The sequence below is a fragment of the Acomys minous genome (assembly GCF_964271855.1).
Source record: "Acomys minous genome assembly, chromosome: 16".
NCBI classification, from domain to species: Eukaryota; Metazoa; Chordata; class Mammalia; order Rodentia; family Muridae; genus Acomys; species Acomys minous.
In genome coordinates, this window is record NC_140498.1 from 35,404,042 (window position 1) to 35,419,862 (window position 15,821).

The window sequence follows — 15,821 nt, forward strand, 5'->3', positions numbered from 1 at the left end:
TACTGAAAAAAGAAGGCGAAACCATAAGAGTAAGCACACAAGGAGTTCTTGGCCATGTCTCAGGTGGAAGGCAGCTGCAAGACTCCAGAAGAGTAACGATTATGGCTTTGTCCCCATCTGGAGCAGTGGGGCGAAGTGAAGTGGTGCCTCCAGATCTATTCTGAAAACAATGCTAAGAGGATGCGCTGACAAGCTGAGTGTTGAGTGTGAGACAAAGCCATAGCCAAGGTTATCAGTGCTGAGTCTCTTTCTTCTTCTGGGAGCAAGGGCAAGGGGGCTGTTCTTCCTTCACATGGCGAAGACACCAAGAGAAGTAGGAGCAGGGGCCAAAGGTCTTTGAGAGTTAGCTTTGGTGTGAAGACCAGGGAGCTTGGATAGAAGCTTGAAGGTCATGGGAGAGACCTAGGATGAAGGTACCAATTGGGGAATCGAGCATGTGAGTGTGAGATGCTCCTAATCCCTAGGAAAGAAATAGACACCGGGCCATTTGCATGCTTCTTCCAGAATCACATAGGCTGCTGCAAATAAAGCTGCAGGGATCCCACTTGGGGCCCTACCCTGTAAGTGGATCATGGTCTAAAACAGAAGTTTGGCTACATGGCGACAGCTTAGATGGCAACTGTACTAAGAAGAGTGCAGAAGTGCCCTCAGAGAGTGAGAAAGTGGGCATGGCCTACTGCATAGGAGAATGATCAAAGGTTTTAATAAGTGGCATGTGCCGGGTGTCTTCAGCCTGCATCCCTCGGCCTCCTGTGTCCCAGGATAGCTCTGAATGTGGCCCAGTACATTTGTAGAGAACAAAAAAAAAAAAAAAAAATCACACCACTACGTCCAGAGGCCGGACAGGATACCCTCAAGTCTACACCAGGAGGGTGTAATTTTGACTTGGAAGAATTGGGACAGGCTGTAAAATGAAAACACGCCACTAAGTACTAAGGAAGTAACCTGAATCACAGGGTAAGAGTGAAAAGCAAGCGTAGGAAGGAAGGCTGGGGCCAAAGCCTAGAGGGCACTGAATGTAAAGAGAGAGCTCAGCTTGTCCATAGGCAGTGGAGGTCAGGAATGGCCATGGTTGGCGTTGTCCCTGAGAATGGCAGGACAGGAGAAGATGGGCTGTAGGAACAGTCAGTGGAGGGAAAGAGAAAGAGAACACGGTGGCTAGAGACCTTGGAGGGTACACTTCAACAGCCAGTACCAAAATGTGACATGTGGATGATGTTTGACTAGCGCTGGGGTCTTAGATGAAAGCCTAGAAACAAGGTACTTAAAGGAAGTACAAGATGCATGGAAGAGTGATCACAGGAACATTGTATATTAAGGGGGGAAAAAAAGCTGAGAAACCACAAAATGGCCCATCAATAAGAAACTGATTAAATAAACTGTGATACAGCCATGGAGTGGAATGCTCTTTGGTGATTAAAAAGGATGACGTGTGGCTGCACTCATTGGTGTGAAAGGGGTACACAATTTATTATTGAGTAAGATAGGCAAGTTATGAAACCGCATTCATCGTGTAATGCCATTCATCAAAATGACGTCCTTAAAATATTACTCGTATAGACACTTCTAACGAGACCTTTGAAACTATGCTCACCCATATGTTGATGGCAGCCTTTTCTATGTCAGAGGATCTCATGGAATGCTGGCTGTTGTTTAGCGGTGGGAATGGTCTTTCTTTATTTCATTTCTGGATGGCACGGATTGTTCAGCCATAGGCTTCTAATAGTTTGAACGTAAGACAATAGACATTTCTAAAAAGTCAAGTAGACAGTTCTTGAATTCTACCAAGGCAACTGCAGCCCCTGTGTCAACTTGTATTAGTCCCCATCTGAAGCTCAACCTCACCCTGGGAGGATGTGAGGAGATTTTAGTCTGTCAGGAAGAAAAAAGAGAGGATGCTCAAGTGGTCCAGTGACCTTGTTTTTCTCTTTCAGGGTCTTCCTGAGAGCTATCAACAAGTTTGCAGAAACCATGAACCAGAAGTTTCTAGAACATACAAGCTTTGAGTTCCAGGTGAGTGTGAGGCATTGGGAGCCACTCATGGCTGCCCTGGCACCATTGGGCTGATGGCCCCATTCCCCACCATCACTGTGTGTGGAGGCACACAGAAGCCCACAGGTGTTGCTGGAGGTATGCATAAGGGAGCCGGGGTGGGGCCTGGGGAGGAGAAGTCCTGAAGCTTTGACTGAGACACATATGCAAATGTGACCTCCCGTAATGGAGATTTCCACTCTCTCACTGTAGAGCGGGCACCACCTTTCAAAACTGTAACATTTTCTTACTATTTTGTTCACTGGCGCCTGGGAACAGCCAGTCACAGACACTAAAGTATGATTTACAATAAAGCTTTCAAGTACATCTCTATGACTTCCCAATTTCTCCAAAAGCCATTTTAGTGTGTATGCTCAGCCAAGACTTGGGGCCTCTGAGACATTCAGGAGAGGATAAGAATTTCCCTGGGGTATGTAGAGTGATGTACCTGCTCGGGCCCACAAAGAACATGCTCTTCAAAGCCTGATGGGAAAGTCTATTGCTGCCCGTGGCTGCAGGAGTGAGAGAGAAGAAATACCACCCAACCCTGGGAAATCTCCTCCAGGGAAGTCTTCAACCCTTAGAGCCTCTGATACCAGAGAGTAAGGGACCAGAAGTCACCTAATGCCGTGACTCAGGGTCATGCTGTTGGCTGCCTGCTCATCTGAAATGCTGGGTTTCCATCAGGCTGGCCCTGTGTTCAGCAGCTCAGGCAAGGATGTCATTGTTCCTAAGTGATACAGCTGTAAAATGCCAACTGCCCTCCCACTTCAGGAGGCTTTGCCAGCCCGGGAGCATGCTGGGAATGCTGCTGTTGGAATAGTTCCTCTTTGCAAAACCTTCCCTGCCTGGCTCCTCTCTGAGGTTTGCCCAGTGACCCTATGGCCATGAGATCACATCTGGGCCTCTTGATGTTTCTTTTAGCACTAATTGTTATTTGAAATCATCACTCTTGCTTTTCTGTTCCCATGTATGGTTTCTTTCCTTCTTCTGACAAAACATGACTACATAGAGTAAAAACCTTGGGCTCACAGTCACTTTGTGCCTGGCATACAGTGTGTCCTTTGGGAAAGATGACACCCAGGCTGGGACCTGTGCCCTGTACCTTGCTTGGAAGATGCGCTGAACTGTCTTTGCTGGGCTGAAAGATAAAGGTCATTTTTGAACATGGTTCTTGGTCTCTCCCATGTCCTTGCATTCGATCGAGGAACTGAAGTGACCACTGCTCATGCTAAGAAGAGTAGCTGCCATTTTCCCATAGTTTATATGCCAGCTCATAAGAAATCACTCTAAGGTCTATTCAGCTACCCTGCAAGCTTGATACTGCTGCTAATTAACGTCTGCTCTGAAGGTGCAGGAATGGGTAAGACCCAAGAGCCATGGGCAGAGAGCCTGAAGTCTACCTACACCTTGAAGCAGTTAGGACCAGAAACTGCAGCCCTCCACATGGAGCCATGGCCACACTCTAGACTCAGAGCATCACTATGGCCCTGGGTGAGGGTTTCTCTCCAGATGACTTATCTTTTACAGAGCAACCAAATGTGTCACTCTGGTGTTTAAAGGTTTCATTTCCCTTAGAACGTAGCACAGATGCCCACGGGCTCCACTCACAAGCCTGTTCAGAGAAGTGGATATTGCCACTGTGTTTGGAGGGACAGCTTGGAACAACATACCTGGAGGCCAGAGAGGTAGTGTGAGACCATAAAAGGACCAGCCGGTTTGTCATTTTCCCTTAGTGTTAGCAATTCCAGCCTCAGGACCTACTGGTCGGTCTGTCACTCTCCCCTGTGGTCGTACAGAGGTACTTGGCCAAGGCAGGATCAGCTCCAGTCTGCTATGCCATTCTTTTACGTTTCAGAAAACTTTCCTGAAAGAAAAATGTATATATGAAATATCTCTAGGAAATGGACGTGCCGTATGTGCAAAAGTTAAACTCGTGAACCGTGTGGTTTTGGTAAAGTCCTTCACTGCTCGGTGCCTCTGTTTCTTCAGTGTTAAATAAAGATGCCATCAGCTGCTGTCTCTTTAAACAGCTATAAGGGTTAGGTGAATTGATTCATGTAGCACACTTGGAATGGTGCTGGCAACCTGGGAGCCACTTAATAAATGTTACCTTGTTAGCATCATTTTGAGGATGATGGTGACGATGGTGGTGGTGGTGGCAGTAATGAGGCAAATGGTGGTGGCGGAAGTCGTGGTGATGATGGTCATAGTGACCTTAAAAGCATCGGGGCTAGGAACTCAGTTCTTGACAGGCAAGACAGTGGGGGAAGCAGGTTTGTGATCATCACAACATAGCCCGAGGCCGTCACGCCCACAGGATTCTGTAAACTATGGAAAGGAGCTAGGAACACAGAGTCAAGTAATTCTTTTCTAATGAGGCTTCCACAGATATTTAGAGAAAAACACCCCCTCCCCCAAAACTGGGTCATCTTTCAATTTTCCTTTTGTTCCCTCGTCTTTTCCTCCCCCTTTTGAGAATGGATGTGTTTTCTGTACTCTGCCCGGAACACCCTCATCTCCTCCTGGTGGGCTTATGTATTATGCATGGGATGCAGGCAGGAACAGTCTCTGTCCTGGCTGCCTCTGTCCAGAGCAGGAGCAAAGGAAAGGAGACTAGCCCTAACCTCTCCTCTGAATGGTGGTTTTGTGAGTCAAAGAGCAAAAAGACAGCAGCTCCATGGGTGCTGCTCCATAGGAGGTAAGGCCTGGGCAGTATAGAAAGGGTGATTTCTGCTGAGAGCTAAGATCAGTGATACCCTCTGGATGTTGGGGCTTGATGCTCTTGGCTGTTTGCAAGGTCACAGGGACCAGAAGAAGATAAAAACTCATCTTGGCAGGGGCTTGTGGGTCGCAGAGTTGTGCAATTCCACTACCTAGCATAGACTCAAAAGGTGATCAGTGCCAAGGGGACATACGCATTCCTATGTTCATAGCCATGAGCCACATAGTGATGGAAGTGGCATCACTCTACATGTCCATCAACAGAGCAATGCATAAAGGAAATAGCTTATACATGATGGAATACTATTCAGCCATAGAAGATAAAATTCCATCTTTTGCCTTTAGCTTGAATAGACCCTAGAACATTATGTTAAGTGAAATAAGCCAGATGCAGAAAGACACACACCTTGTGAGTTCTTTCCTATGTAGAATCTATGAATGACAATCTTGTGGAAGTCGTAAGTAGAATAATTATGAGAGGCTAGGGAGGCAGCACATGGGAGATGTTGGTCAGTACCCACAAAGCTACAGCTATGAAGGAAGAACACATCTGGTGTCCTTCACAGTAGAAAGGCAACGTAGTCATTAACAAGGTATATCTTTAAGTGACTGGAAGGGAGACTTTGACCACAAAGAACTGATGAATGTTTAGGTGATGGATACACTAACTGCCCCAGGGACACATGTGTATCAAAAGTTTCACTGGAATCCGTGAATGTGTACCATGGTGGTTTGGTAACTTAATTCAAAGGTTTTTTTTTAAAAAAGCAATAAAGCTCAGAAGTCACATCAACTTGCCTCCCAACACCACTTCCACCAGTAGCATAAAGCAGTTTTATTCCCTGTGGTCCTCAGTTTTTGGTTGTGTGTGTGTGTGTGTGTGTGTGTGTGTGTGTGTGTGTTTTATGTCTAAATAAGGTTAAAAATACAAATCTTGTCACTTTTCAGAAGAATTTGATTTTTATTATTTTTTTAAAAAGTATTCCTTTGTGTGTGTCTGTGTGTGTAGGTATGGGTTTGGGGTACCCACAGAGGCCAGAAGAGGGCCTCAGATCCTCTGGAGCTGGTGTTACAGCCTGCCTGCTGTATGCTGTCATGTGGATGCTAGGAACTAAACCTAGATCCTCCGCAAGAGTTGTCTATGCCCTTAACCACTGAGGCATCTCTCCAACTCTTTGGGGGGATTTCATAAGAATGCACATGAAGTGTGGCCATTCACTGTGAAATCATCCCATAAATACTGCTGTGACACAGCTAGGTCAGACATGCAACTAAACACACATACATACATACATACATACATACATATATATATATATATATATATATATATATATATATATCAAGGGTAACCAAGAAAATGAAGTCTTAGGCTCTACAACCTTTCCATTTGGTTATGAAGCTAGAAAGTCAATTCTTTGCTTTAAAATACGTTGTGAACACTGTGAACAGCGTGTAATGAGGATGGATGCCAGCGGATCTGTGTTACAGTGCAGTCCTGGGGAAGGGTTTTGTAGGAATTGATATCTAACCCTTCAGTGGAGGTACATGTGAGTTTGCTGGGCAGGGTTTCCTCATTTAGTCCTTATAACTACACCCTTTGGGGCCCATTATCCTCATTTTCCAGGTGAAGGAACCGAGGCTCAGTCAGGGCAGCGCGCTCCTGACAGTGGAGATGGTAATTAGATTGCAACCTTGGAAAGCATCCTGACAGCATCCACAAAACCACACAGTGAATAGCTGTACCTGCCTCTGCCCCGTGGCTCTGTGACTCCATCCCTAGGAGTGCATGTAGCAGACAGAAGGGGTTCAAATGAGGGGTGAAGACAGTGCCGCTGCCTGAGAAAGAGAAGTGGGACCAAACTATATGTTTATAAATAGGTTAGGTGTCTATAAGATGCCTGTAAGTGGATAAAGCTGAAGTAGCTCTGTCAGTAGACTACTGTACAGCAATGAAAGAGAGCCAGGCAGGTCTGTGTTGCTACTGGAGAATCACTATGTGTGTGTATATATATATATATACATATATATAGACAAAAGCAAAGAATAGCAAACTGACTTTTTAAAAGATGACCACATGTGTATCTGTTTATACACGAAAGCACTCTGAGGGGATACCAAGACACTAGTGCCATCTGCTTCTGGGTAATTAGACTATGGTTCAAGACAGGAGAGGAAAATGATACTTTATTATTGAAACTTTTGTTCTCGCTCAACTTTTAAAAGCCACATGGATGTTACATGTATGACGTTTGTTTGTTTGTTTGTTTGTTTGTTTGTTTGTTTGTTAATTTAAAATAACTAAATTCTCAGGATCTCCACTAGTGACATAGCTGTGTATGGTCATGTGACCCATTTGGTCCTTAGGGTCTTATGCTTTAAAATAGAGCAGTGTAGCTCATGGAAAATGGGGCTTCAGGCCTGCTGTTCTCTCTCTGAAGTTGGACCTCCGGGCCTTTGGAAGGTATGGATCTTAGCCGTCGCAACCTTAGCAATGGTGGTGCCTGAGGTCTGTGATGGGTCTGCCTGAGTGGAAGTGACTGAGTCCATGGCAGGGTGGTCTCTTATGCTACGTGGGTCTGTCCTTTTGCTTCATGGTGTACAAAGACTTAGCAAATCAGGCCCGTGGCATCTTAAAAATGCCTTCCCTTGAGCATCCAAGTTGGTAGACTTTGCTTTGGTACTTGGATATTGAGAAGAAAATGATGAGACTGGCAGCTGCTTTCAAGCTCTTCATGTGGTCCATGCCCTGTGACACTTTGTCTTATGTTGCCTTTTACTGCAGCCCTCTGCAGTGAGTACCGAGTCACTGCAACTTTGCAGGTGAACTTGCTGAGGTTCGATAACACCCACTCTGAACCTTCCTCCTTCTGATCTGTGGCCCCTATCAGTAGTGTCATGATCACGCTCATCCTTATGAGTACTTTCTATATGCATATGGTCAGTGTTCTGCTCTGTCTTACCACCATCTGGGGAATGGATTCCTCCAGCATCTTTCACAGTCAGCAGCAGATCTGCAAAACTTACAGCAGCTGAGAACACACAAACGGCTAAAGAGAGGGTTCTAGCCTTACAATACTCTGAGTGGTCTTTGGTGGGATGTCTCTGGGCCTCACACCCCACCCCCTGAAGGTGTGCTTCTGCATATCTGGGCAGGGTCAGGGGATTTGTACTTCTAAGGCATTTCTAAGTGATACTGCTAATGGTCCCAGAACAAGGCTTTAAGACCCCTGAACAAAGTGGAAGGTAAATGCAAAATGCTTTCAGATAGAACAAATTGAAGGCTGGCTTCTTCGAGCTGTCAGGTGGGTCAGGGAGGATACCTGGTGAGGCTCCGACTTCCTGAGCAGCCTTATCTTTCACACACCTATAATTTCAGGGCAGGAACCAGCTCCTCAGAGATCCCAGTTGGGCTGAGTCATTTGTCTTATTAAAAAAACAAAAAACAAAAAACAAAACAAAACAATAAAAGCGCCACAGTAAAAAAGAATCCAGCTCTAAAATTCTCCTTGACCAATCCCATTGTCAGGGAGGGGGAGGCAGGGCTAGGACCCAGAGAAATCCATCCATTGTCCTTGCTTTGGCCAGGATGTTAATTTTGGAGCCCGTGCCAGTTAGAAAATTGCAGAGCACACAATTAAACTGGTCTTGCCTCTGTCTTCTGCCGTCTTTATAAATTATTCACGTTACCCGCCGTTTAATATGCCTCCCCTTCCTTCAGACCCTCTCCGTGACTGCTCTCCTCTTTCTTTTACAGCTGTGGAACAACTATTTTCATCTGGCAGTTGCTTTTATCACTCAAGACTCTCTGCAGCTGGAGCAGTTCACACATGCTAAGTACAACAAAATCCTGAATAAGTAGGTTGCATTCTTGGGATGATCTGAGAGGGGAGGAGCTTCATGAGATGCTCTGGAATGGGGCTCAAAGCAGGCATTTTTTGCTCCTTCCAGGTATGGAGACATGAGACGGCTCATTGGCTTCTCCATCCGTGATATGTGGTACAAGCTTGGTGAGTAGGCACCCATGCCCAGGAAGATGCAACTGCATGTGTCTATCCTGACTTTCCTAGCATATGTGAATCTCCTTCTGTGTGATACCCCCAAAGGCCTAGGAAATCAAACAGGAGTTTATAAGAGGGAGGAGGAGGCAGTTGCTGCTGTGGGAACTGTTGTCATGCATCCCAGGAAGGCTTGCTGCTGATTGGTGGGACAAGAGATGCTACATCCTGCTTCTTGTATGATGTGGTCCATAAAATAACTTTGAACCTCACAGGGTAGGAGGAGGGGTTTTTGGGGAAATGGTTCCAGAAGCTGCCCCCGTCACAGTGAGCTACAGGGATGGCTTGTGGCTAATGGTGAAGGGAGGACGGAAACAGAGGGACCTTTATCGACATTCCGAGTGAGGTCTGGACCAAAGAGATCCTATTGGAACTTCATATCTCATCCTTTAGGACCAGCCCTCCTTTCTCTTACTGATCAGGAAACTGAAAAGGGAATTCGTTCACTTGATCTCAGACCAATCAGATGTCTTAGAGTGTGCTTTTCATTCCATGAGGGCGGGAACAAGTAATCTTTCTCGTAGACAAAATTCAGGATGAAAGATGGATGGATGAGTGAGCCGGTGTCAGGGAAGAATGTGGACTTCCATCTCTGACACTTGGCTTTCTTCTTGACTCTCCGGTATACAGCTATTCTTCCCTAGGCTCTCGTCAGGAGAGGCATGTACAAGTGTATAAGGGCATTTGTCTCTTGGGTTCCTATCCCTAGAGGTCTCCATATCTGCTGGTCCCTGTCAGATTTTCTAGGTTAGCGTTTAGAGTAGTGTCTGTCCTCTGCTAGGGCAGGGTGCAGTACGGAAGATAATTTACCAGGATCATGTCTCTGGTTGCTGGCAACATCAGACTCCAGCTTAAGAGCACAAACTTGATGACAGGAAGGTCGCGAATTGGCTCACGAAGTCCGGAGCAAAGCAAAGGAGCCAGGCCCAAAATGGACTGTCGTCACAACTCTGCCTAGGGCCTTGCCCAGTCATGTACAAGCAAGCCTCGAGCAAGCAAATTTAACATCCCTTATCCTAAGTAAAGGAAATAGCACCCTCTCACAGGGTACCTATGAAGATCAGAAGAACAAAGACTGAGATGAATGTAGCCGTGGAGGTCTGCACAGGCTGTACTGTACCTCTTTGCCATCAAAGCTCAGTCCAGTGTCCATCACCAAGGCCCAAAGAATGGGGTCCAAGCAATAATCTGAAATAGCGAAGCAGGAGGGCTGTATAACCATAGAGATTCAACAGTGCATGTATACTGCCAGTGTGCTGTTGGAGTCACCCTAGGGAACTGGGTCATCTCCCTGGGCTCTATTCTCTAAGATGCTGGTGACCCTCTCCCCAGCCGTAACTATCAAAACCTCTTCAGATACTGTGGCATGTCCCCTTGGGAATATCTTCTTATTGTGTCCTTTTTTTCTGACTGCTTTGACTAAGGCGAGGCCTATCAGCAATAGTTTGTCTCACTTGCTGTTTGTGTTAGTTGGCTTTTTGTAAGCATGACCAAATTAACCAAGAGAACAACTTGGAAAATTCCTAATTTGACTGGTGGTTTCAGAGGCCCCAGTTCAGTCCGCCAGCCTTGGCTCTGTGAACTCAGAGCTTGTGGTGGCATGGAACATCATGAAGCTCATCTCATGGTGGCGAAAAAGTGGGTTGGGGGTAGCAAAATATAGTCCCACGCCCACCATACCATGAATGACATACAGCCACAGACCTCCTTTCCCAGACAGACCTTGCCTCTTAAGGTCTCCATGGCCTTCAGAAAATAATTGGCACCAGACACCAGCTAGAAACCAGGCCTTTAATGCAGGAGCCTGTGTAGGACACTGTGTGTTCAAATCCTAACACCACTGTTTTGCAATAAAGCAAAAAAAGACATAACGTACATGTACGCGTAGACACATGGAGACATAATGTAGGTGCAGACACACGTAAGAACAAAGTGCTGCAGACCTGCCCCAGCAGAAAGCAATAGCCAGTGGCTGCTGTGCCCCAGCAGCTTGCTATCTGGCTGGAATATATGCCCATCCCCACCAGGTCTCTGGATATTTTTCAAAAGAAGCCTGAAAAAAAAAATCCTGGATGTCTCAAGACATTTTACAGTGTATGAATATCAATGATGATTAATTGAATGTTTTCAAACTATCGCGTGTTCCCAGGGAAAGAATGGCTCTCCGGCTTGCATACTTTATTTCCACCAACGGAAGCTGCGGTGGGTCTCTGTCCCCAGCTCTACAGCCTGGGTTCTGCCAGAATCCTAAACAAGAAGCTCTGCTTCGTTTGTCCCAAGCGGCTCCACGCGGCCTGCTCTACTCTGAACATCCTTCACTGCAGTGCTTTGCACATGGAAGATTTTATTTAGATATAGATTATGTTTTGGCAGGGAGTCTTGGACTCCCAATTATGCTGATGAATGAAAAGCTGTTACCAAATATTCCACCTGCTTACAGTCGCAGAACATCAGAGCTGGAAGGAGGAGCCCTTTAGAGATCATATTGTCCGGCATTTTTCAAGCATTTATTTTTAGCTGAGGGCCAATAAAAAGAAGAACGCACGCTCAATAAGTAAATTGGATGAAAGTAGAAATGTTATAATTAAAATGATCAGGGGCCACAAAGCCTGTTATAAATGGCTTTCTGACTCCCAGTGCAGACCCCTGAGGATAAACAGAACAGGCATGTATATGACCCAGCCCTATTTTACCATCAAGAACACTGAGGCACAGAGAGGGGAAAGGTCTCATACCCAGGCATTTAGTGGATTATAGGTGGAAACCAAACATGAGCAGGAGTGCCTGTTCAGACACATCACCAACTTCTCTGCTGCTCAAAATGAGCATTCCTACAGAATAAATGAACACAATTAAAAGACCTGTCATCTGGAGGTCGCAAGAAAAGAGCCATTCATTGTGACTGCCCTTCGGGATGGTGTCTGCTGAGACAGCAAGGACTTTCCAAAACGCAACTGTAGGAACAGAGAGGGCCAGGCCAACCTAGGTGTCAAAGGGGGCTAGATGTGGCCTTCTGGCACTGTCATCTGAGAGCTGTATTCCCACACTACCCTGATAAAGATCTGATCCCAGAAAGCCCCACTGCATTGGCCTCCATTAGATGGCCTCTTATTCAGACAAATGATGTTTACTTCAGGAAACAAAACAAAATAAAACAAAACAAAACAAAGGAAGCATTGCCCAAAAAACCACCCTTCGCCTCTTGGCCAGACTTGTAAGGGAGAAGAATGTACATTAGTCTGAAGGGGTCTTCCTACACACACACACACACACACACACACACACACACACACACACACACACACACACACCAGGCTTCCAGTCATTAGTAACATTGCTGCTTCCTTCTTCCTTGCCTCTTCCAGGAATAAGAGCTGAAATTTAAGGCAGGAGGGATAAGTAGCTGCCTCATTGACATCCTATCCTGGTGCTCTGTGGGATGCTGGAGTTAGCACACTAATGAGATTAGCTTGATAATCCACACCAGGACCAAGCTCCGAGTTCATTAGGGACCAGTGTAGTGAGACCACTACACAGCTAATGATGGACTTTAAAGGGTGGCTCACTGACTAGCTGAGCTCTCTGGAGCAGCCTTTGCAGATTGCCCACCTCATTCTCAAACCTTCTAGCTGACTGGATCCTGATAACCTCTTGGTTTTTGCTTTGCTTGTTTGTTTGTTTGTTTTTTGTTTTTGTTTTAGGATTGTAATTTGCTCAGCTAACAATGTCTTGGAGTAGATGGTAGTCATGTGACCTAGCTCTGTCCCATGAAATAATCAGCAGAAACATCCTTGTATATATTTATCAAAGTATTTCTTCAAAGAGAGAGATGGGATGGAGGAAAGGGAGGGGGCAAGAGAGCTAACTCAAAAAACCACAGCACATCATTATTTTGCCCTTCATTCTTTCTGGAAGATGACATGATGGCTGGAGAGGCAGCAATTGCCTTGATGCCTTGAGGACAACACTGAGGATGGAAATGACTCTAAGCTCCATCTTCTCAGATTCACAACTCTGAGATGATAAGGAAGAAAATGATAGCTTCGGCTTAGCCTTGGTAGCTAGATTTCTGTTTTAACTAATTTGGTTCTCCGGTTTTATAGGTCATGGAGCTATGGTAGGTTAGGAGAAGCAGAAAGACATACCCAAGGTCAACAACAAATGGTTCCTTGAGCTGCAGTTAGAAAAATTCATCTTTGGACCCCAAGTCTAATGTTCTTATGAGTAATTTTCTTCCAACAAGTTTACAGTTTCAAATGATGTGAAATAGTCAACCTCATTTTCAGAGACTACCGATAATGAGTACATCATCATGCGTGTTAGTATTTGAAATTGTGCTTTAATGCCAGCAGCAATCACAAGGCTCAGCATCAGTGTCTTCTTCTTCTCATTAGGAAAGTCTGTAGCATCCACATGATTATAGAGAACTAATTGCAAGGCCCGTCTCAGGCTTGACGGTTATTTAACATTCATTCTTCTGGGAAGAGTCTAGGCTTGTACATGCTTGCCCTCACCTCACATGTATGTTGGCCTGGGAAAGGAGGCTTATAACGGGAGTTCTTGGTATGAGAGACTACACATTGGGGTGCTGGGCCAAAGCCAATGGTATAGCATTCTAACACAGGCTTTCTGCTTAACATAGAGTGATGTTAATTTTGCTAAAATGACTCCCCATTTAACCTTCCTATATCCCTTTGTTTTAATGTCCAGATGATGTGTCATCATGTGGAAAAAAAGACAAGGGCATCTTGGTCATGTATGTGGATGGCCACTCTTGGCAAGCCTGTAAGAACAACTGGGCTGCTTCTTTTTATACAACTTCTAAGAAACCAAGCATATTGCTAAGTTCCAGAAAATAGTGGAGGGGTGGGGTGGTGAGAAATAAGGCATGAATCATACCCTATAAAGAAACAACCCTACCTACTAGGTAGAGAAAATTAGAATATTGCTATTTAAAGTGAAATGGTATAGTACATAGACCATGAGGGAAATGGCTCCCAAAACACATCAGAGAGTGAGTGGCCCGTGTCAGGGTTGAAGCAAACATGTGGTGAGGCAAGTGTTCCCGGAAAGCAGCCTGAGTGAGCATGCTTCTTAGAGCATGCTTCTTAGGCTGCCCAGAAGAAACACAGAACAGGGTTACAGAGAACATCCATCCATACATCTATACACATAACAGAAAATATTGAGCACTGTGATGAGCAGAAATGCAGAAGCAATGGACCATGATGCCTCAAATGGCAAAGGATGCGAGCATTAGGATCAAATTTAGGATTCTTGTGGTGAGAGTATATTGGGCTATCCAGATGGGCCCAATACAATGACAAGGTCCATATACATGGAGAGAGGGGCAGGAGAATGAGAACTAGAGAGATGTGAGAAGGTCCATGGTCACACAAGGATGAAGGTGGAAGGAAAGGAAGGAGGCTCTAAGAGCCTGAGGTGGGAAGGAAATGGATTCTTCCTTGGACTTCTGTCCTCAGGCATGTGTGCTCGTATCTTGGCGTTTTAGTACAGTGAAACCCATTTCAGATTTTTTTTGTCTCCAGGAGTATGAGGTAATTAATGTGTTGAAGTCATCAGTTGGTGGTGACTTATGACGTCAATAACAGGAATTCAGTTCAAGCACCTTCTAAAGGTCACGTGACTCGGGTTAAACCTGAAAACAGGCTAGCGACACAAGTCTGGACTCATTGACTCACTCATACCACTGACAAGTTGAATATTGATTGCTGGATTACAGTTCTTTAATTAATGTCTGCAAAGCTGAAATAACTGTAGAAATAAAAACTTGAGGCACAGAGAGAGTCAGTGAGGACCCTGAAGAGTAAGTAGGCCATGGACTACCCAAAAACTCTGTCTGCTATAGACTTGTCCTGTTGAAATAGAATGTGAGCCATGTATCTTATTTTAAATATTATAGAATCTACATTAACAGATTATTTAAAAGGCCTGGGCGCGGTGGTGCTTGTGTATAATGCCAGTACTTGGGAGGTGGAGACAGGAGGATCAGGAGTTCAATTTAATCTTCAGCTACACGGGGAGCTCATGGCCAGCATGGGCTATAGGAGACCCTGTCCTAAAAGACAAAGAAGGGAGAGAATTAAGATGAGCAATGAGTTAAATTTTAACTATACAGATGTATTTTGTGATGGGGTTGTATCCCAATAAAGTCATATTACGTTGAAAATATCGTAAGTGGAAAATACATTATAGCCCCGTCACGCAGCTCGGTAACCCGACATACGGGAGTATGACTCTAGCATAGGAAGTGGTGGCTGCTTTTCCTCATGGCGCTAAGGCTGCTGGGAGCGTCAATCTGACATCTCTGCGTGGCAGAGAAAAGAATCTGGAATTTAAAATAACAGAGCCGGTCTCTATTTCCATTTAACTTCACATTCCAACGTTTTATGACTTTAATCAATAATCAGCATAAAATATTTTTAAGGTTTCTTAAAAATTATTCTTGGATAGATTTTTGTATGCTCAGAGTACATCTACCTCAGAATAGCCCTACCTCAAGTGTTCAAAAGACACACAACTCACAATGTCTAGATTCAGCCTTAGGGATCTAAGGAATACCTGAGTGCTTACTTACACTCAGGGGTGCATGTGGGATGGCGCTCGGAGTGGGGAGTGAGGCTGAGGCCACCTGTGAAAGCTCAAGAGAGAAGAGGCAGGGTACACTGGAGGAGCAGAGGAGCAGCCATGGAGGGAAGTCAGGTACTAGTCATGAGTAGGGCGTGAAGGAGCCCCAAGCTAAACGGCCTGCAGAGTGTGAGACTTTGCACACGTCTCTGAGGGTGCACTAGACGGTAATTAATGGGCCTGAAAAGAGGGTGGAAGATTGTGAGTGTCGTCGCAGTGAAGGGAAATGCACCTGGATCCATTCCCTGGTGAATTCTTCACAATAAAAGTGAATTAAAGTTTAAAACAAAAAGCTGAGCAATCTGTAAGTTTCCATGTAAGGCCCAGTGGCTTTCACATAGTGGAATGTTTTGTTTTTGT

The 15,821-nt window shown here is 45.2% G+C and overlaps 1 protein-coding gene across 1 annotated transcript in view; it reads left to right on the forward strand.

The window, feature by feature from the left end:
- Nucleotides 1–15,821, forward strand: part of DOCK2 (dedicator of cytokinesis 2) — a 406,436-nt gene that overhangs the window by 329,624 nt on the left and 60,991 nt on the right. Inside the window, exons 30-32 of the mRNA XM_084762887.1 lie at nucleotides 1,935–2,013; nucleotides 8,513–8,613; nucleotides 8,707–8,765. Of these exons, the coding sequence (XP_084619013.1) occupies nucleotides 1,935–2,013; nucleotides 8,513–8,613; nucleotides 8,707–8,765 (239 nt within the window). The remainder of the gene's footprint in view (nucleotides 1–1,934; nucleotides 2,014–8,512; nucleotides 8,614–8,706; nucleotides 8,766–15,821) is intronic.